The 22,798-nt window shown below is 37.0% G+C and overlaps 1 protein-coding gene across 9 annotated transcripts in view; it reads right to left on the reverse strand.

The window, feature by feature from the left end:
* The window catches only part of DLG2 (discs large MAGUK scaffold protein 2), a 2,057,646-nt gene that overhangs the window by 871,396 nt on the left and 1,163,452 nt on the right, over positions 1–22,798 (reverse strand). The window contains exon 1 of one of the 9 annotated variants that reach the window (XM_053202588.1): positions 9,071–11,214. The exons of 7 other annotated variants lie outside the window; for them this stretch is intronic. In XM_053202588.1, the coding sequence (XP_053058563.1) occupies positions 9,071–9,148 (78 nt within the window). In that variant the 5' untranslated portion in view covers positions 9,149–11,214. Of the gene's footprint in view, positions 1–9,070; positions 11,215–22,798 lie in introns of those variants that run through there. One more of the 9 variants, XM_053202592.1, reaches the window with a different exon arrangement.

Genomic DNA, 22,798 nt, shown 5'->3' on the forward strand with positions numbered 1-22,798 from the left:
AGAGTCAATGTTGAGGAACTGTGGAGTGGATGGTATAGAAAGCAAATAATTTCTGTTTGTGAATCAGAATGACCTAGAGTAACAAGTAGGTGTGAAAGGGAAGAACTGTATTTGACGAACTTTGATTTTTTAAAATTGTATCCAATATGCTGGGTGAATAGTTAGCTTTCACTTCTCTTGCTCTGTTGATCAGACAACAGAATATGAAGACAAGAACAGTGATCCTTCAAAAGCAACTCATTCCTTCCTTTTACCTTTTTAAAAATTATTATTATTGTTATTATTATTATTTTATTATATTTTTAGAGAGAGTGTGAGAAGGGGAAGGGGCAGAGAAAGAAGAAAAGGGAGAGAATATCAGGCAGTCTCCACGCTCAGTGCAGAGTCCAATGTGGAGCATGGTCTCATGAACCATGAAATCATGATCTGAGCCAAAATCGAGTTGGATGCTTAACCGACTAAGCTACCCTGGAGCCCCACCATTTACTTCTTCCCTCCTTCCTTTTAATAATTAACTAATTTTAATAACCTCTCCTATCTCACATGAGGAGATAATAATGACCCTGCAAAGGCTGTGTGTTTATTAGAACTTACATGGTCTGAATGAAAAGAATACTTAATTGGTTATACATTTCTCCCTAGCAATGAAATCCTGACCCTAGGCACTAAACATTGAACATCACCATACATTGCCATCATGGTATATTAGTGTCTTCAAACTGCCATAACAAAATATCATAGACTAGGTATCTTATAACAGAAATTATTTCCCTACAGTTCTGGCAAATGAGAAATCCCAAGAACAAGGTTCCTCCAGGGATTGGTTTCTGGTGAGAGCTTTCCTCTTGGCTTGCAGACTGCCACCTTCTCACTGTGTCCTCACATGGCAGGGGGTGGGGAAGTGGGGAGAGTGAGAGTGAATGAGGGAGGGGGAAACATAGAAAGGGAGAGAGAGTAAGAGAGGGTAGAAGGGAGCAAGGATAGAGAAAGAAAGGCAGAGATAGAAAGAGGAAGAGAGAAATCTTACAAATCCACCAATCCTATCAGATTAGGACTTTACTATTACCATCGCATGTAACCTTAGTTATCACCTAAAAGGCCTTTTCCACATCTCAACATACAATCACATTGCGGGGTACGGCTTCAATATATGAATTTGGGGTGGGGAGACACAATTCAGTCTGCAGCAAGTGGGGTGGGGATTCCCTACATAACTAGAATTTTCAGATTTGAGAAGGTTCAAGAAACAAACATTTGATGCTCAAATATAAGCCTGTAATTTTCTGGCATGTGGGACAAAGCAGCTGGGAAATTTTACAGTTTGACATATCCTTGTTGGTAGTTGAAGAGAACACTGGTATTCTGCTGGTTACTGTTTGTTTCACTTCAGTATTAGTGGCATGGAGAGTGGGAAAGAAAGAGTATTGCAGCCTCCTACCCTAGAGCTATAAACTCCCTCATATTTCCTTAACAAAGAAAAGCCCCTGAGGGTCTCTAATCTTGCTTCAAGTTTGAAGACAGGTAAGTTTTCTATATTCTTCTTACCAATACTAAAGACATTCCAGGTCTGTTGTGTATATTCATTTGACATAAATTTTCTTAATTTTTCTTAATGCTAGGCATTCTTCTAGATGTGGGGAGCACAAAGAGAAGTAAGATCAAATCCTTCCCTCTAAGGACTCAGCAGACTTACAGCAAATCTTGATTAGAAGCAGAGAATGTTAGAATTGAAAGGAATATGATTGCAGACCAAGAACCCAGAGAGATTAAAAGATTTAACCTAGTAGCACAAGTGGTTAGCCTAGTTAGCACAAGTGGTTGGGACAGAGCAGTTGACAAAGGCCTACTGACCCCTAATCCAGTCTTTATTCCCACACAGCTCAGAGTTCTCCATCCAATTCAATCATTCAACCAGGGTTTATTTAGGGTCTACTATGTGCTAGGTGTCCTGGTGAAATGAGACAGAATCTACAATGATTTAATAATTTAATAAAAAATTTTTGTAATTTATTTGGGGAAATAAAACTAACTCAGATGAAATTAGTGAATACTACAAGGCATTATTTAAAGTGGGATGTTTTCTCTATTAACCCCCCAAATATACATAAGTAAATGAGATATATACTTTATCTGATGATCAATTTTATCTCTACAAGAATCACCATGGTTGAGCTAATCTTGTCAGATGGGAGAGCTTCCACTTCCATCTTCACCATTCAATGTCACGCCATTGAATGGTACCAGGTAGAGAAATACCGTTCTAAAGGATACTGAAGACAAAACAAAACAAAACCAAAGCCATTTTGCAACTAAAGTTCTGTGAACTGTACTGAAGGTAGACTACCCGGATATTTGGTTCCTAGAGGACCCCCAATGAGAAACTTCCAGCCACATAGCTATTCAAGAGTGATAAGGCAGAGGTAGATGAAAGGACAGCACTGTGTTGGTCTGTCCCTTCTCTACATCATTGGCTCACCCACTCCAAGAAAAGTTTAAAGAGCACATGAATAGTTAGGGAGACAAGCTCTGGATTCAGCCAGATCTGGCTCTGAAAGCTGGTTCCACTATTTATGACTTTAGACAAATTCTGTAAAATCTTATACCTCAGTTTATCTATATAATGGGAGCTAAAATAAGATTACCACAGAAGGTTGTAGTGGGGATTAAATGAGATAATGAATGTAAAGTGCATGTCACTGTGCAAGGCATTACTATTATTAATAACAATTTTACAGTGGTTTTGTGACCTGCTAACTTCTTCTCTAGCCTATCTCCCCCTCCTTCATTGTAGCCATTTTTCTTATCATATCCTTTCCCTTCTGTCTCCCTCCTTGTATTGCTAGCAGCTGCACTTTGTGCTCTTCCAGGGTGAGTAGCAGTGCTGGGACTTCAGAACAGGTGCTACCATCCATTTGGTTGCTTGATTCACCTGCCAGGTGACAAGGAAGAACTGCAAGGCAGCATTTTGTGTGGACAAACACCTGTCCTCTCTGTCACCACAGCCTGCAGACACTGGCGCTGAGTCATGCTGCTGCTCACGACCGATGAGCTCTCAAAGACTCAGAAGGCTCTAAGAAAGGGACCTGAGAGGACAATCTGTCTATCTCTCTCTGGGTCAGGCTACTCTTCAATCTGCCATGGGGCAAAAATAGACATAGGAAGATTCTATCATTCACTGGGGATTGGAGAATCTTCAACATCAGGATGTTGCTTCTTATGCTAAAGCTAAATTTTTGATTTTACATTTAACTTTTATATTTATCTTTTATGGGGAAAAATAAGCTTGATATCTGGCTCAATGTAAACATGCACCATATATATAGTATAACATACAGCATATGCACACATATATACACATACATACAGAGCATCGTTTACTAGTTAAGAGCCTGAGCTCTAAGTCAGATATGGTGTCTAATCCCAGCCACCTAATGATGAAGTGTTTTTGCTATAATAATGGTAACTATCCCACTAGATCCTCATGTTAGCATAGTTTTTAGCTCATAAAAACAATTCAGTAAAAGTTAACTATCATTGTTTAGACATATAAATATATAGTGAGAGACCAGGAGGCTCTGTAAGCTTTCTCTTCTGCAATCTAAATGGCCCCAGTTTGATAGCTTTCAATCTATTTCTTCTAAAACCTTCATTTCCATTTTCCCTCTATTCATTTACCCTCCTAAATCCAAAAGAGGACATATGATACAAGTTTAGTCTGATCAGCACAGAATAAAATATGTAACATATTTTAGGACTATCAAATTTCCCTTTGCAAAGTATTGTTATGATTTGCAAAGACATAAAAGTGATCTGGTAGCAAGTGTAACCTTAAACACTTTATTTATATTAACCCATTTATCCTCAAAATAAGCCCATTCATTATTCATTCTTTCAGCGATGCCATACTTCATTGATTTTAAAAATAAACTTTTCTTTTTATATTTTGAACATCTCTGAAATCAAGATGCATCTTGCAATTGATGATTTGTTATAGTTCCATTGAAAATATTTTTTTCCCCTTAATAGTTCATGAAATAATGGAGCACCTTGCAGCTGACGACAAGCTAGTCAATGAAACAGAGTATGAGAGATAACCATATTCCAGGCATTCTTTTAGGCCTTGAAATAAGGTGAACAAGATTGAACAGTCCTTCATTTAGAGAATCAACATTCTAATGAGGAATACAGGGAAGTAAACATGATTACAGCCAATGTACAACCTTCTGTGGGAGCCAATGGAGGACCCATCCTGCGCTTATAGGGACCAGGGAAGGTTTCCTAATGATGGTGATGTCACTTAAGGTTGACAAGTAATTAGTGAGGGGTAGGGCTTGCTTGTGGTTTGCTAGTCAACCAGATTGGATAAGAAAAACCCTGGAAGCTAGAAAAAGCATGGGATTTGAAAGTAGCACAGAATGCTGGATTTAGAGTGTCATGGAAGAGGGGCGCCTGGGTGGCTCAGTCGGAGAAGCGTCCGACTTCAGCTCAGGTCATGATCTCACGGTCCGTGAGTTCGAGCCCCGCGTCGGGCTCAGTGCTGACATCTCAGAGCCTGGAGCCTGCTTCTGATTCTGTGTTTCCCTCTCTCTGGCTCTCCCCCATTCACATTCTCATTCTCTCTCTCAAAAATAAATAAATATTAAAAAAAAAATTTAGAGTCTCATGGAAGAGGGGCGAGGTATAGTGGAGGAGGTGGAAGCAGAGACCATATCATGATTGGCCTTGTAGACCATGTTAAGGGGTTTGGATTGTATCCTGAGGACATTGGGGCTCTACTAAAGCATAGGTATTATTTCCATTTCACAAAGAGAAAACTGAGGCACAAAGGAGCCACAATGAGTGGCTTTAGGCTGGATAGCAAAGAACAGGACTAATTTAATTTCCTTTCTCAGGTCCTCACCTTAAGCTGAATGCCTTTAATGTATACTAGGGTCACCCAGGACATTGCTGTCTCTCATTGGCCATACTGCCAGCAAATCCATTACTAGATTATCCTTCATTTTAGTTTATGTTGATTTAATGTGTTTGGTTTAGATGGAAAGGAGGGTAGAATCAGTGTGCTAATTCTTAAAGAATTCCTTAAGAATTCTTTATGGCCTAATGTCAGGCTATTTGGTCTCAGTTACCTCTCTTGTAAGTTATATATCACTGAAAAGCTCATCCACAGTTGTGTCTATCAGATGATGGATATTGATGCCAGTCTTTCCTAAATGCATCATGCATCTACTTTTCAGGGTATACGCTTAAAATAAAAATAAATATAAAAATTAAGACAAAAACAAATGAAAGAAGCAATGCTGATGGGGCAGTGAAGGTTCACAATTTCAAGTGTTTTATACTCTTGCATATTATTATGTCACCAGAAATTGCATTTCAATTTATCTTAAGTTTCTTCAGCTGCCCTTTCAGAGTAATACAATCTAGAGATGGACTAAATTAAGCAATTTAAGTTGAAATGTGACAAAAAGGCAAAAAAGTAAGACACTAATGTCTGAATTAATTACAGAGGGTCAAAAAAATAAAGAAAGAATAATTACTCAAATGGAGGTATTCTTTTTAAGCCCAGTAGTCTTGATTTCATATCATCACATTTAAGGTAGTTTTGTTCACAGAATTTATTGGTATGCACAAACTGTCTTTTTAATGAAAGAATAACAAAGAGGCTTTTGCTTTTCTTTTTTGGAAAATGACAATGTGAATCACCTAATATCTTTGACTCACTCTAAAAAGAAACTGCATCTACAATTGCCAAGAATTTTGGTTCTCTTTGATGAAAGACATTTTTGGTTTCAATAGGAGTAGCAATGAGTATAAATGCCAATGTTTAGGTGATGATGATATGACAATTACTAGCTATTTGGAAGGAATAATAGGTGCCAAGATGATAGCTTGCTATACTTACCCAACTAAAGAGGACAAAGAGTGTAAAGTCTTTAAAACAGGATAGACAATCGTCTATTCAAGGCAGCTTAGGTATAGTCTTATCAGAAATAAGATGGCTGAGTTACAGGATCGGTAACTTTGCTTCTGTAAACCTCATGACTATCAAATTCTAATATCAAAACAGGGGGAGACAGGATAAGAAGGAATGATTAACCTTATTCAGACAAGATAGGTAAATGATAGATGGATGGAAAAGAACACTATAGACACAAGGAGTCATTTTTGGAATAGCTTGGGTGAACTTGGGCTCAAATTCAAGTACTGATGCTTACTACTAACTTTGTGACCTTGGGATAGCTACTTTTCTCTTTGGGACTCAAGAAAAACAATTTCCACCTTACAGGGTTGCTGTGAAGATTAAATGAAACTCTATGCATAGAGTACCTGATGTATAATGTGTATAGATAGAGACTCTCATTAATACTATTGTTATGCTTATTATTATGTTCCATGTTGCCATTTAATTCTATTGCCATTGAATGAGGTTAAACAGTAGACCAGGCAACCATGAATAAGGCATACTGCATGTTTAGGGATGGCATTTAGGCCTGCACATTCCCAATTAGCTTTTCAATTAACCCCAGCCTTGAGGAATACACTTACCAGATCATACCTGAATGCTAAAATAGGACTGATGGGCTATGATGGGTGCAGGTTGTTTTATTAGAGTAGGAGGAAATAAACAATGCTACCTATTGCAAAAAGAAGCCAAAATTTACAGAGGGTACTAAGATAAAATCACAATCACTATCTGTGATATAGATTTATATCCCTAAATGCTACAACATGCAATGAATCTATCAATAATTCTTTCACATTTAAATATAACAATCATTGTCTAAATAAAACTCAATAATGATCTAATTTTATTCATCTTCCTCCATTTTATAATAAAGCATGACAACATATAGTCAGCAGCACTTTGTACCCCCTCTGTGTTTGCAATTATGTGATCTCTGATGCTATAGTAATACTTTATGGGAATTTATTTGGCTTGCAGTGTCATTTGTTAACTGCCTTCCTAGTTAAACTATATTACTGAACTCATTAGACAAAATATTAATCCACAATAGTTGGTTTAAATAAGGCATGTAATAAAATTAAGTACACAGAATAAATAAACTATTTCCATTCACCATGCATCAACTGAGGGCCTTCACTGTTCAAGGCAGTATACCTTTTAATTTACTCCAGGAACTCTGTGAATACAAATTCCATGAAAAAAAAAAGATGCTATTTTCATGTTAGTTTTCATCACCTAGTGTTCAAAATTAACTCCTCCTAGTTCCCCTGGATAGCACAAGGGCATTCAAGTTAATCATTTTCCTTTGGTCTGTATCACTCAGAGAACAAAACTCCAGTTCTCCAATGTTGATTTCTTTCCTCCCTGAGTAAGAAAAACAAATAGTTTAAAACCCTTAATCCCATATTTGGTTTCTTCTTACCTATTCTAAGCATCAACCACCATAGAAATGAAAGGGAGATAGGTATCAAAGGCCCTTTACCAGCTTCTCCCCACTCTCAGGAAGCAGAAGCCCATGTTATGTTGTTGGATTACCATCCCTTTAGGTTATATACAAAGTATTTTCAGACTGCTGTTCTGCACATTTAGGCCCATGCCTGAATTAAGTGCCACCGTGAGATTCAACTTTCCTATGCATACTAATTTGATGTAAGGCATTATCTCCCTGTGGCTTTCAGAGCCATTTGTGGTCCTGACAGTCCTCTCATCCATACAACCTATAATTTTCCTAAGAAGAAGGCACTTTTTCAAAACATTTGCTCCAATAAAAGACCTACTTACAAGTCTCTTTCCTTAAAAATTACTTGAGAAGCAAAAAACAAAACCCAACTGTTCAATATATAAGCTGCTGGTACATGACAATTTTTACAGTAGTATTACCTAGGATATACAGAATAGGAAAGGGATCAATTCTACCCTAACGTTGCCCTCCTCCCCCACCACAAGTGCCATTAAATAACAAGTCTGTCATCATTCTGCAATAGTCAGATCTGGACATTCTAAAAAGCTACAACCCAAAAAGTCAGAATTCCAATGATGTTTTCTCTTTTCACACTACAATCACAGGTCGGTTTATCCCTGGATTCTTGTTTATGTCACAAACATTCCCACTCAGAAGGAACAAACAGCAAGTCAAAGTGAAGGAACATTTGCAGTTAAGAGGAAGGACTATGCCACTGGTCAGGAAAACCATCTCTGGGTCAATCTCACGAGGAGGTTTAAGGCAGAAAGGAAACTGGACCAAAGATCCTCAGAGAAATAAGGAAAAATCTCAGTTTCACAAAATTTTGCTACCTAAGGAAGTTTCCCCAGCACCTATCAAATTGGACCCCAAATGTCCTTAATATGACAGTTTGGTCAATGCCTCCAAAAGCAGAGGACAGATTAGAAATAAAAGCTTGTAATGCATCTTAAGACTTCCAGGCCATTTTATTTTCTTAGAGAAAGATAACTAATGAGGGAAATCTACACAGATATTCTCTAGGAGCAAACAACTAGTCATGCTGAATAAAAGAAATACAAAGCCATTCTCTCAATGGCCATGACCATCCAATTACAAATATAATTCTTACTTCTTGTAAACACTTGAAATGATGGCTTGGTTGATCTGAAAAGATACCAAGCACCCCTGTGAAGTCTGGTCAGTGTTACTGAAAGTCCCAAATATGTGTTCCGAGGACACAAGTACTGGAGGAAGGCTCAGGGATTTATAATGCCCCCTTCAGAACCAAACACGGTAGGAATTAAAATAATGCAGTATAGCAACAAGTTTACTAGAGAGCTCCTGGAAGAAGCAAATATTTCAGCTGCTCAATTGATTTCACCCTAAAAAGGAATATTAAGTCTCTGTCCAGACACTCTATCAATTGAGGATTTCACCAAATACTCTGAATAGCAGATGATCCTGCTTAACCCCCAATGCTCCATCCCTAAGTAGCAAGGCTCCAAGAGTTACCCCTTGTGTAAGTGGCATGGACTACATTCACAGTGAGAAGCAGGTTCTCATCCCAAGCTAATAAAGACTGCGTCTGTACTCAGACTAGCAGTCCAGAGCAGACAGTTGGCAAATCGGAAAGGTAATCTTCATCCCCACTCATTCCATACCTTTTCTGATTTTGCCTTCCTGGCATTGTGCACGAACCTGCGACCCAGCTTCTTGGCATACCAGATAGAGGCAAACATAGCGATGCCAATGGAAGGAATTCACAATGAAGCTGCTGCACAATCAACTTCCCACCTCGGCTCAGAGACAAACGGAATCCGGCTGGAGCTGTCACTTGCAGGCTGTTGCTTTCTCAGTTCCTCTCATGCTGGTTAGCCGAGGGAGAGGGTGGGAGGAAGGAGGGGGTTGGGGGAAGGCAGTCCTGTTTGGCCGGTCTGCAGGTATATTTACATCCTGCCAGCAGGAGGTCCGGGTGAGGCGGGTGCTGCCTTCAGGAGCCGGCTCTTACACATCCAGTCGCTAAGTATCTGTCTGCAGTCCTTGGGCACCGTCACCAAACTCCATGTGTGTCAGGAGGAAAGGAAGCCGCAGTCAACTCCTCCGGGAGGTGGCTCACCTCCCGATCTAGGCTCCGGCATTTGCACTCCTCGCTTGGCTTCCCTCTGTCTTGACAGTACGTGCTGGCGGCAGTGGCCGCGGAAAGACAGATCCACATACAGCCTCGCAGGTAAATCAGCCAATACAGGAGCTGCCAGGCATTGGGGGAGAGGCAAGGCCACCACGGAGCTGGCCCTGAGGGCACAAACAGGTGTCCCTGGAGCCTGAATCCTGCTCTGAACCTCCAAGAATTTCCAGCTGTTAGGATGGCTGGAAACAGAAGTGTCCCTCCTTTGTCCCCTCCTCAACTTCTCGGTCCAAGGAAAGACTTATCTCTGATTATCAGCCATTGTTATCTACAGCTTGCAAGAGCAACACTTTATTTCTTTGGAGACTGGACTGGGACAAAGGGCAAAGTGAGGAAGAAACAGTGCACTCCTAAATGCTAGGGTAGATGTCCTTAGTTTTCAAACTCCTGGGTTCTACTCTAAAGCAACCAGGGCCTCTTTTATAAGCACACATTTTCTCAAATTTCAATGACTGGGAGATGGGAGAGGGGCTTAAATCTACCTTTAAACTAAAGTGCAGCAATCTTCTCCTTTTTAACCCCAGGGTTTTCTTGCAGTAATATCCAGTGTTAGATGAAGAACTGTAATAATCGCTTTTGGGAAGACAGATTTACAGCAAACTCTTAAACCATGATCCTTTGAAGAATTTTCACTTTTGATTCTACCACCAGGTGCTTTCAATTCCAAGTATCTTATTAGGGCTTAGACTATTATGTGAGGCTTTTTAAAGATAAAGTCAATTTTAAGGGACAAGTCTTTCCTCCAATGAGAGATAATGGTTAAGCTTTCCCCATCCTACTAGAGGGCAAAAAAATAGACTGCTCATGTTGGCAGGGAAAATTTTCCTTCCAATGACAGATGAGACTCAATCCAGTAAATGTTTTCCAGCTGATCTGACAGAACTGCCCTAAGAGCACCTATGGTCCAAAGAATGTCAACACACTTACAGATTTTGGAAAAGAATTCCCTTCTCTCACTCTAAGTCACTTGAGGTTTACTTTCAAAGAGAGTTGGGTCTTCAGTCAACCAAAAGCTCTTTTATAAGATGTGCTGAATTCCTTCCTTATCTGTGGGGTATACATTCCAAGATCCCCAGTGGATCCCTGAAACCATGGATGGTACCAAACCAAACCATGGATGGTACCTATATATACTATATATTTTTTCCTATACATACATATCTATGATAATGATAATGTTTAACTTATATTAGTCACAAGAAGAGATTAACAGTAACTAATAATAAAAAAGAACAGTTCTAACAATATGTTGTAAGGAAAGTTATGTGAGTATGGTCTCTCAAAAATAACTGATTATATTGTACTCATCCTTCTTCTTATGATAATGTGAGATGATACAATGCCTACATGATTAGATTAAGTGAGGTATGTGATGTCAGGCATTGTGATATAGCCTTAAGCTACAGCTGACCTTCCCCAGATAAGTCTTTTTTGGTTGGTTTTTTGTTCGTTTTTGTTTTTGTTTTTAATATAATTTACTATCAAGTTAGCTAACATACAGTGTATATAGTGTGCTCTTGGTTTTGAAGGTAGATTCTCATGATTCATTGCTTACATACAACACTCAGTGCTCATCCCAACAAGTGCCCTCCTCAATGCCCATCACCCACTTTTCTCTTTCCCCCATCCCTCCCATCAACCCTCAGTTTGTTCTCTGTATTTAAGTCTTTTATGGGTTTGCCTCCCTCTCTGTTTGAAACTATTTTTTCCCCTTCCCTTCCCCCATGGTCTTCTGTTAAGTTTCTCAAGTTCCACATATGAGTGAAAACATGAGATCCGTCTTTCTCTGATTATTTCACTTAGCATAATACCCTCCATTTCCAACCACATTGTTGCAAATGGCAGGATTTCATTCTTTCTCTGTGCCAAGTAGTATTCCATTGTATATATAAACCATCTCTTCTTTATCCATTCATCAGTTGATGGACATTTGAGCTCTTTCCATGATTTGGCCATTGTTGACAGCACTGCTATAAACATTGAGGTATAAGTGTCCTTATGAACCAGCACTCCTATATCCTTTGGATAAATTCCTAGTAGTGTTGTTGCTGGATCATAGGGTAGTTCTATTTTTTATTTTTTGAGGAACCTCCACACTGTTTTCCAGAGGGGCTGCAACAGTTTGCATTCCCACCAACAGTGCAGGTCTTAAAGAGGATTATCTGCTTCCTTACGGTGGTTGACTGCAGGTAGCTGATACCTCAGAAGTAAACCCATAGATAAGGTGGGATTCCTATAGTAGATATCCTTGTGGGAACTGAAGGCAGAACAAGACAGTGTAGGATAGGACAGTGGTAGTCAAGACCCATGTCTATGTTACTTGCTAAGGTAACAATAGTGCTTTAAGTGGTGGTTAGCACAATGAAATCAATGTATGTTTGTTGAATGAATAAACAACCTGAGTGCTAACACTGGCTTTGCTTCTAAGCTCCTTGTTCTCTTTGATCTGCCTCATCTGTACAGCAAGACAATAATGCAGATGATTTTTAAGGCCCCTCTCTGCCCTCTAAGTCTATGATTCTGATTATGAGTCTTCATGTGAGTACTGAACAGAAATGTGTGATATTCACCAGGGGCTAAGACTCTGGCAAAATGACTCAGTGATCTGAAAAGCTAACAGCAGAATCCTTGGGGCAACCCAGATCCTTCTACCTTCTTCAATGTGCATACCTGCCACCCACAGTTTGGTTTTGCCATCAGCTGTTTCTTTTGCCCCATGTTCTGACTTCCTATGAATGTGACTTTTTTTGAATTTCCTTTTGTCACTCTTCAACAGCCCCTGTGCAAAATTTTCCACTTCGCACCCTGTAGTCTTTGGGGGAAAAGTGCCATAAAAATCCAGCAAATAAGTAAATGATAACTCCTGCTTAGTTTTCAAAGAGCTACTCAGCAGGATCACAGCTTACCCTAATATGATGCTAAAGGTATTCATTACTCCTGCATACAAGGTTGTCCAAACCATGTTTTAGTTGAAAGACTATTCAGTGAACAGAATAAAGTAGATAGAAAGGGGAAAGGTAGGGGGCAACCCTCCCAAAATTAATGAGTAGAAATTTCTGTTTTTAATATTTTAAGATGGAATTAGTCCATAAAGAGGTGAGAAAAAAAATGTTGAGCTTTCAAACCACTGATATCATAGAGGGAATCAAAGAATGTTAATTTACTCTGATGGCACTGCCAGATCAGAAAATAATGTTTGCACTTTCTTCATAAGATAAGATTTCCTAAGTCACTAAAACTGGAGCTTGGAGAGATCTTTGATGTTTGATCATTTTGTTGGTTGGTTTTGCTTTTATATTCAACCTTTAATGACCTTCACACACCTGACCCAGAGGCTTTATTAACTTTTACAGGATGGAGTTCTCAAGAAAATAAATTGGGCCTACCAGCTAAGATTTTACTTTGAAAATAACAAGAATAACTACTGTTCCTTAAACAGACAATTGGTGGTAGAAAGGACAGTGCGGAGTAAGTCATTTGTAGTCAAGACCCATGCCCATGTTAATGCTTAGCACAATGTAGGTGTCCAAACTATATTTATTCAATGTGTCTATGGAGAAACAGGAAAAGCCTCAAACTGGAAAGACTAGAAGAGTTGATAGAAGCATAGCCACAGATTTTCAGTTGTAAAAGTTTTTTGAAGATGGGTGCCTTGTCAATGGGATGAAGTCATGGCCATAGTTGTACAACCATCTTCCCTGGGTTCTCTCTGAGTGGATGTGTCTGCTGCAAAACAAGGCGGCAGCTGCCTACAGTAACTTCTAATAGTCTCTAACCCTTGCTCTGCTGATCGAGATAAATAACTTTTGCAGCTCTGCTGTGTCAGGGAAACAAGTTTTCAGATGCTTTCCATCTGTATATCATCAGTACCTGGACAGACTTTTTCCTTTATAATTTCTTTTTTAATACCTCTCATATGACAGAAGCCTACCAGTGCAGCTGACTATGAGAGGCAACATTAATCCTTTTAAGCAGCTTTGGGTTCATGCCTCAACACACACACTGTGTGAGCCTCCCCTGAATTCTCAAGGTAAATGCAATGTTTAAATCAAGCAATTAAGTATTACACAACTACATTTTCTGCCTAGCACGTGAATGATTTCCTTTCAAAAAACACCTAAATATATCACAGATAATTATAATAACAGAGTAAACATTAAATCCTAGAAACTAGTATGTGGTAGCTTGAAAATCTATCTAGGTTAGGCGTTTAACATACACCAAAGAAAATGCATGTTTGAGACATAAACAAGTTAATGTACGAAACCAATAAACGTTCAGATATTTGAGTTGCTTGCATATGTGACATTCATATTTATAGTCCTTTGGTTAACATCTGATATTATCCTATTATTAAAAATCAGGTATCAGATACATACCACATAGAATTTGTGACTGAAAGAGTATAAACAGAATATTTAACTTTAATTCACAGGAATACCAAGATGTTGGTATCAGTTACCTCTATAGAGAGTAGTGGGAAAGGAAGATAAAAACAGTTACATTTTGCTCTGTATGGTTGTGTAATATGTGAGTCTTCTACAATGAGAATATATCAGTATTGTTACTTGTATGACTAAAAAAGTAAGCAATACTTTTCCACAAAAATGTATTGATTTTTATTTCACATCAAACACTAGGGGCCCCAAAATGAATAAGATATAATCCCTCCTTTCAGGGAATCCTATATGATTGGGAGAACAAATGTATAAAGAAATGTCAGTGTGGGATGGCTTTCTAACAGATGTGTGAAAAATAATGTGGGAAATCAGGAAGAATATAAGTTTTTTGGTTTCTTTATGATAAAAGCACAGTAATAAATGTTAGCTGGAAAAAGCACAATAATTAGTACCAATGTATATAAAAAGGCAAAGGAATAGCTTAATCTCTCTGTACGTTTTATTTGTATGAATAGCAAAAATGGTCACTATAACTTTATATGTATATCAGAATGAATGTGTACAAACTGACCCAGTTGCACATGGATATATTTCTGCCTTGAAGAGACAATCAGTTACAGACAAGTGTGGAAAAAATATTGGAACTACTATAAATAATAAGCCCATTGAATCTCATTATAATGGGCTAAACCTATCTCTTTTTTTCTGATTCCAAAATCATCAAAACTAATTCTTTGGCGTTTGAATATCTCACATACCTTTTCTTTTAAATGTGTACTCATGATATTTAGTCATCTTGAGATGTAAGCGAGTAATATGACACTACCCGTGTGCCTACCACCTAGATTTAATGAATGTTATTAACATGTTGCCATATTTGATTCAGATTCATTTTAAAGAAGTAAACCCTTTATAATATAATCAAAATCTCTCCACCCCACCTAACCTCAAATTCATCTCAAAGTAATGTGTACTAACTATTCTTGTACTTCTCTAAGTACATATAACTTTATCTACAGGAGGTAATTCAAAATATAATTGACAGATCATAGGATATGTCCATCTTGAACTTTCATTAAAAAATTCTCACCAACTTATATAATTAGTAGTTTAATACAAGTGTTATATTATAGATGACATGGTATAATACAACCTCATAATTTTTCCCAAACATCATATGTAATGTTATATTCTTGTTTGAATGTGCCTTGTCTTCATTGCTAGTGAGACTTAGCATCTTATATGTTTATTGGAAATTTGAACTGTCTTCTGTTCATAGCCTTTGCCCATTTTTAAGTTAAGTTATATTTATCTTATTGATTTGTGGAATTATTTTATGTATTCTGGACACTGATTCCTTGTTTATTATAGGTGCTGAAAATATTGCCTCCCAATCGCTGACTCTTTTAAACTTCATTTATATTTTATTATACACATATGAATCCTCACTAAAAATTAAAATATACTAACATTTATCAACATTTTCTTTTATGCTGTGTACATTCAAAGTTCATAAGTACATTATCTTATATTTTCTTCTAAACATTTTTTTCCTTTTCACAAGTAAATTTTCATTTAAGTTTATACTGCAAAATAGAAACCGATTTTTCCCCATATGTATGGCCAGTTGTCTATCTTCATTTAAAAATTTTTTGCTGGTATATAAGAATGTTATTCCTTTTCCTTACTGACTCCTAATGCTACTAAGTAATATATCTAGATCATAGGAATATGCATATAATTGTTTCTGGGCTCTTTTTGGATTGTTCTATTTTTATTTACCTGGGTCAATATCACATATATTAATATGTTTTAGAATAAATATTAATATCAGAGGGGCTATTCATTCTTTTATTTTGATATAATTTTTCAAATTAATTTTTATAAAGTTGGACAATTGATCATTTCATTACTACACCCAATATTCCCTATTATTAATTTACAGCATTTTGGTTCTCTCTTATAGTAGTGCCATTTCCAACCAAATCAGTCATTATCAGCATCATTATTTTTTTACAATTAAAGGTTACTCAAAACAACTCTCACATGCTATCCATTTATTTTTTCATCTTTATTTTTAGCATCTGAGACCTATTAAACTCCCTTCTTACTAATGTGCATACTGTAATAGTTATTTTTGCAAAAAATCTGTGATAATTAAACATACTCAATCTTTTTATATTTTTCCTGAACAGCCTACATTCAGCTTAGAGTTTGAATGATAGTATAGGGAAACGGGAGATATCTAGATTGACAGTGATTTTCCCTCAGCACTTGGAAGACATTATTTCGTACTGTCTTCTGTCATCTATTTTTATGAAAGCAGTTTGCTGTCAATCAAATTGTTCAATTGTAAGAACTATATCTCTTTTTAATGGTTTTTTTGAAGATTTTGGTTTCTTAGTCTTTGTTGAACTGCAATTTCAATACAATGTTTTTTCCTAGAATTCTGCTTGGAACTCATTATGGTTCTTTAATCTGATAATTAAAAAAATTCTTGGGGCACCTCAGTGGCTCAGTCAGTTAAGTGTCCAACTCTTGATTTCAGCTCAGGTCATCATTTCACGGTTCGTGGATTGAGCCCCACAGAGGGCTCTGCTCTGTCAGCACAGGATTCTCTCTCTCCCTCTCCCTCTGCCTCTCTTTCTTATGCACACATGTTCTCTATATCTCTTTAGATAAATAAATAAACATTAAAAAAATTCCTAGTGTTTTTAAATATTCCCCCTCATTCTCTCTATTCTCTTCTTCAAAAATCTATAATATTTTTCCTGGACCATTTAATTTGACCCATCTTATTGCTTCATATATCTCTTACTATTCTTCTTTCTCCTTTCTTTGTGCTATTTTCAGGGTTATACCCTTAGCTCTAATTACTGGTTTCATCTTAAGTTTTAATATATTATTTTCCTTATTATAGAGTGCTTATTGTTAATGGATTATACATATATATATATACACATATATATAATTTCTAGAGATTTTATGCATTTCATTTTTAAATCTACCTGATCTTTTATAATGGTATTATGGTTTTTTTAATTATGATATTTATTCCTTCCTTTGTCATGTTTTTAATTTAAAACACATTTGATTTGTAGTTGTTTTCTGTTACTCTTATAACCTAATTTTCTGGGAAGTCTAATCCTGCTGATTCCATTCGTGGTGGATAGTTTCTATATATATCTGTATATTTTTATTCTAAAATCTTCTTTAGTAAAAGAAGTGGGAGTCCCAGAGGCTTTTAGTTACGTGACTGTTGCTACAGAATAATTTGCATATCCTTCTGCTAGTTGCCCAGAGGTTTCACTAGCCCCGGAGCACCTTCATGTTTAATATTCAGTTTAGTGTTATTCTCCCCACACAAAAGGGTCAAGCTTACTTTTCTCTTTTCCTACTAATAATAAAAACCCACTTCTTTATTGCTTTCCTGAGCTAATGAATAAAGTTGTCCTGTTTTGTTTTGTTCTTTATTTTACAGACAGAGAGGGAAAGAGAGAGAGCACCAGCAGGGGAAATGGGCAGAGGAAGAGAGAGAGATCCCAAGCAGGCTCCATGCTCAGTGGAGAACCCTACATGGGGCTCTAGCCCATGACCCTGGGTTCATGACCTGAGCCAAAATTAAGACTTAGTCCCTCAGCTGACTGAGCCACCCAGATGCCCCAATGAATAAAGGTTTTCAGGAGCTCTGTTATTAAATGACAATCCTTAGTTTTCTGTGTTATGCAATAGTCTCTGTTTCATTTCTCTTCCTTTGGTGATCATAAGTCCAACTGTCTTGTCCTGCATAGGCATCAATACTCCTGCACTCTGACCCAAGGGCTCATACTGAGCCCCACATACCCCTAGGATGCCATCATCAGTTCAAGATATCACTGCTCTGGCCATCATTTTATACAAACTTAAACAAGTCAAACTGGCATGCCTCTACATTAACCCCAAAACAAACTGAAGAATTTAACTGGGCTACACATGAGGTTTTAGTGTTTAAAAACATAACTGACAATAGTATGTATAAAATGTACTGTTAAGTGTTTCATGTGAGAAATTCCAGGAAGTCATCTAATTAAAATGCTGTTCAAAAATCACTATATATAATAATCAATGGCCTAGAATTAACAGTGTGATAGACCACCATCACCACCACCACCACCACCACATTTGTGACCTTGGACAAGTAATGTTGAGTCTATAAAATGGGGTAATAATGGAAACTATACCACTGTGTTGATAATAAGGATCAAATGAAATAATATATGTGAACTATTTAGAGTGGCGCCTGGCGCACACTATGGTTATGATAAAAATGTTTCACAAACATCTCTTTTCTGGGCCAGATGAATATTTTCTTAAGCTTTCTGAAAAGGTTTTTTTTTTCTTTTTTGAGTCTTAGAGACTCTCTTCATTTTACAGATCAGTCATAAAAAGAAAAACTCAAATGAATCCTGAAATTATAGAGTAGTTTTGAATCCATGTGTTATGATTTGCCCACATGCTTACAATTAAATTTTGCTATAATTGAGGATGTAGATTGATATGGCAATAACTATCAAAAGGAATGCATTGCTGAGTGAATATAGGTGAGAAGCAAAGTAGAAGAACATCAAGCCAGCAGCTAAGAAAAAAACGAGTATGTAATGGAACATGCAAGAACCTTGACTTGTAATAACAAAAAACAATGCAATACACAAGACCAAAGATAGTTTTCCCTAAACAGGTACACAGTGTTAAAAAGTAGTTGAGTGATTCTGTAACAGAGAATTCAGTTCAGTCTCTTCAAATCTTCCTGCCTTGCCAAAGCATGCTACAAATACAGTCATTTCAACACCACTCATGTGACCTGAGAGCATTGGAATAAGGACATTCCTATCAATTACAATTCATTACACAGTCCAGTACTGTACCTATCTCAACAACAGAAATATTCCCATCCATGGAAGTGAAGTGCTAATTTGGGAGTCAATGCTCTTAGTTTTATTTTTATCAGTCATCTTACCTCTGGGTACTGCACTATATACTCAATTTCTAAATCCCTCTTAAAATCAACTAATCTATCAGTCCATAATTTTATGACCCAAAAATTGATCTGTAAGTCAATGATCGTTCAAATCCAATTGCCATTCTTGATGAAGTTTTAGTCTTGCAGTGTCACCTTTCGGGTCCTCACAAAAGCAGTTTCTATTTTCCTGGCATACTATATGTACTTGCATCTATCTATGTGCGATTTCCTCCATTATAGTCCTTTCTGTCCACCACTTCCTGCTGCCTGCTATTCTATATGTCATAAATCCTTATACATGTTCTGGGACTGTCCCAATAATTCTCTATGAAACACTTCCTGATCCCTCCAGACAGAGCCAGTTTGTACTCTTATGCTAAAACTAACATTTCGTATTGCAGTTTGTACGTATCTCAGGTTTAGCTCTTATTACATTCATTTGTGACTACTTTAAATATTGTCCCCTAAATGACTATGAACAATTCAAAAAAATTTTCCATGCCTATTTCTTTTTGTATCCTCAAGGATCTGAATAGTCTTTTGCATATAGCAGGCACTCAATAAATATATTTGAATAATTTAAGAGTTATTTGCTGAATGAATGAACAAATGAGTGAGCATATCAGTTAAATTAAGCTGCTTCATACCTCTGAGAGAAAACAGGACGGCACTGTATAGACATACATTAAGCATTTATTATTACCTTCTATTTGTATTTTTACTTCATATTCATCTGCATACTGTAAGAGATAAATCAAAGTTTCTATAAGAACGGCTCAAAGTGCTTTGAAAAACATTGCAAAAGGTAAATCAGTGAAACTTCTTGATGCATGGCCTACAAGCTATCAATTTATTCACTCTGTAATTCCTCCCCTCCTTAGGTAGGTACAGGTGATCTTTTACACAATTTAATAAAAACCAGGCGTGCCTGGGTGGTTGGGTCAGTTAAGTGCACCCCACTCTTGATTTGGGTTCAGATCATTATTTCATGGTTGTAAGATGAATCCTCGTGTAGGGCTTGGGCTCCATGCTGACAGCATGGAGCCTGCTTGGGATTCTCTCTCTCTCTCTCTCTCTCTCTCTCTCTCTCTCTCTCTCTCTCCTCTCATTCTGCCTATCCCCCTACTCATGCATACACTATTTTCACAGTGCACACACACTCTCTTTCTCTCAAAAACAAATAAATATTTAAAACTAAATACATAAACGAAACCAAATACATAAATAAGCAAACTAACTCCTTCTTTCATTTCCTTAAAAATGAGACCTATTAATGAAAACATACAAAGTATTCCTTTTCCATCCTGCCACCTACCTGAAAGAGAAGCAGCAGCTGCTGAAATCCTAAGTGCAAATGTCAACTACAGATAGTGTTACTATCAAGAGTCGGACGCTTAACTGATTGATCCACCCAACCACTCTTAAATAAACTTTTAAAAGACAATTTGTCACGAAAATAAACAAAAATAAGGCTCGTCTTCTATACGTAATAAGTAACACACAAATATTACAATAAAATATAATATTAATAAGATTAAAAAGTAAAATAAAAGCCAGGAATAATTTTTAAAGACTAAATGAAATGAGAATCAATGGTTATATTGTAGTTCCATTTTTTTTCTAATTTAAATCAAAATTAAAGTATAAATTTAAAAAAATACCTGCCAAGTACCATCTTCAGTGGAAAACATTCTCATCTCATGTAATCACCTCAAGATACCTCCGAGTCAAATCATATTATCTTCCTTTTACAAATTAGGAAATTACATTTCTCAGAAATTAAGTAACTTATTCAGGGCCATTTTCCTAGAAGAATTAGGCTTTGAATCCTGCATTGTCCCTCACTTCTTGATTTTCAAAACTTATCTGGTCTTCAATATTCCTATCTTTAAGACACAGTACAATAGTACAGGAAGTATCACGCATTGGCTTATGATGAAATGAAAGTAAATGAAATGGAGAAGGAGCAAGTGCTATAACTTCAGATAACATTCACTCACCCATGAGCTGGCGTGGGGAAGACAGGCTTTAAAAGAAAGAAAATCTGAGTTGGTCCTTAGAAAACAGATAAAAAGAAAAAAAGACATTTGTTTGCCAGGAAAAACAGCATGAGTTAAAGTAAAAGGGTTGGAAAGTATGAGGCATATTTGAGAAAAAGTAGAAAGTGAGGAAGAAAAGGCAATAGCTATACTATAATTAGACAAATGTCAATAAATGTTTAATCATGATAAACATGTTCAGAGTTGGATATCAGGGAGAATGATGAAGGCAGCAGATATATTCAGGGTCTTAATTAGGCATATAGTGGTAGGAAAAAAGGCCAGGAGAAATAGAAGAAACATTTTGTCTTGATACCCTAGATTAAATTTGGATCCCAATTGACTTCTTTGGCATAATATGTTACTTCTCAAAACATTTATTACAACGGCAATTATCTATTTAGTACATGTATTTTCCTTGTAGGACATTCCACAAAAGCAGGAACCATGCCTGTCTTTTCATCATTGCTGAAATAAAGTGCCTGGTGCATAATAAATGCATGAATGAAAGAAGGAATAACTGAGGAGACAGAATCTGTAAAACCTAACAGATGCTTTATAGGTTAAGAACAGGAAGTCCAAAGCAGCTGAAGATTTGAGGCCAGGTGGGGTGGGAGGACTTGAAGATACCTCTAAGACAAAAGAAGATTTTGCTTTACAGTGTCCTCTTCTTCATTTTCCTATTTCTCTCCTTGCCTCATTAAAATTGTAAGTATTCTTTCTTTTTTAATGTTTCATTTATTTTTGAGAGTACAAGTGGGGAAGGGGCAGAGAGAGGGGGACAGAGAATCTGGAGTGGGCTCTGTGCTGACAGCAGCGAGCCTGATGTGGGGCTTGAACTCACAAGCTGCGCGATCATGACCTGAGCTGAAGTCGGAAGCTCAACTGACTGAGACACCCAGGTGTCCCGTACGTATTCTTATTTTATAGTCTCTGCTTTAAATTTTCAGGGTTAAATTTCTTAGGCATTTAATTCTAGCAGTTCTTAGATTTTTTCTGATTCTTCCTCTTGGGTAGTAGTTTCCATGTGGGAGTTCTAAACTTTATTTGTAAGTTCTTCTAAAGCAGAGCATTTTTTTTTTCAATAGGAAGTGTTATTGCAAATTATTTGGATGTTTTCTATTTCATTGCATTCTAAGGGTGTAACCTGTGCCTTGGGGATTTCCATATCCATATAAAAATAAAATGGGTAGGGGTGCCTGGTGACTCAGTTGGTTGAGCATCCATCCAAATCTTGATTTCAGCTTAGGCCATGATCTCACGGTTTGTAGGATCGAGCCCTGGAACAGCTCCTACACTGATAGTAGGGGTAGCCTGCTTGGGATTCTCTCTCTTTCTCTTTCTCTGCCCCTCCCCCATTTGCTTTCACTCTCTCTCTCTAAAAATAAATAAATAAACATTTTAAAAAAAGAAATGGGTAATGCTATGTTAACTTTTAGATATTTCAAGTTCTGATGGCCCCAGAAAATAGAGAAGTATATATGTCTAGTAAGAAATTTTATGAAAAAAAAATCTCACCTCCATTCATCCCTTTATTCAACACTTACTCCATGTTTCTAAGCAATGGGGAAATAATAATGAACTAAACAAATTAGGGGAGCTCACATTTTAGTATAGGGAAGAGAATAATAAGAAATATAAATAGCAACATATGTAGCCTATTAAATATAAATACATGCTGAAGAAAAATATAAAATAGGCAAATGGAATAAAGAGTGTTCAAAGCAGTTACATTTTTTGATAGGTTGATTAAGGTAAACTTCATT

The sequence above is a fragment of the Acinonyx jubatus genome, chromosome D1, assembly GCF_027475565.1.
Source record: "Acinonyx jubatus isolate Ajub_Pintada_27869175 chromosome D1, VMU_Ajub_asm_v1.0, whole genome shotgun sequence".
NCBI classification, from domain to species: domain Eukaryota; kingdom Metazoa; phylum Chordata; class Mammalia; order Carnivora; family Felidae; genus Acinonyx; species Acinonyx jubatus.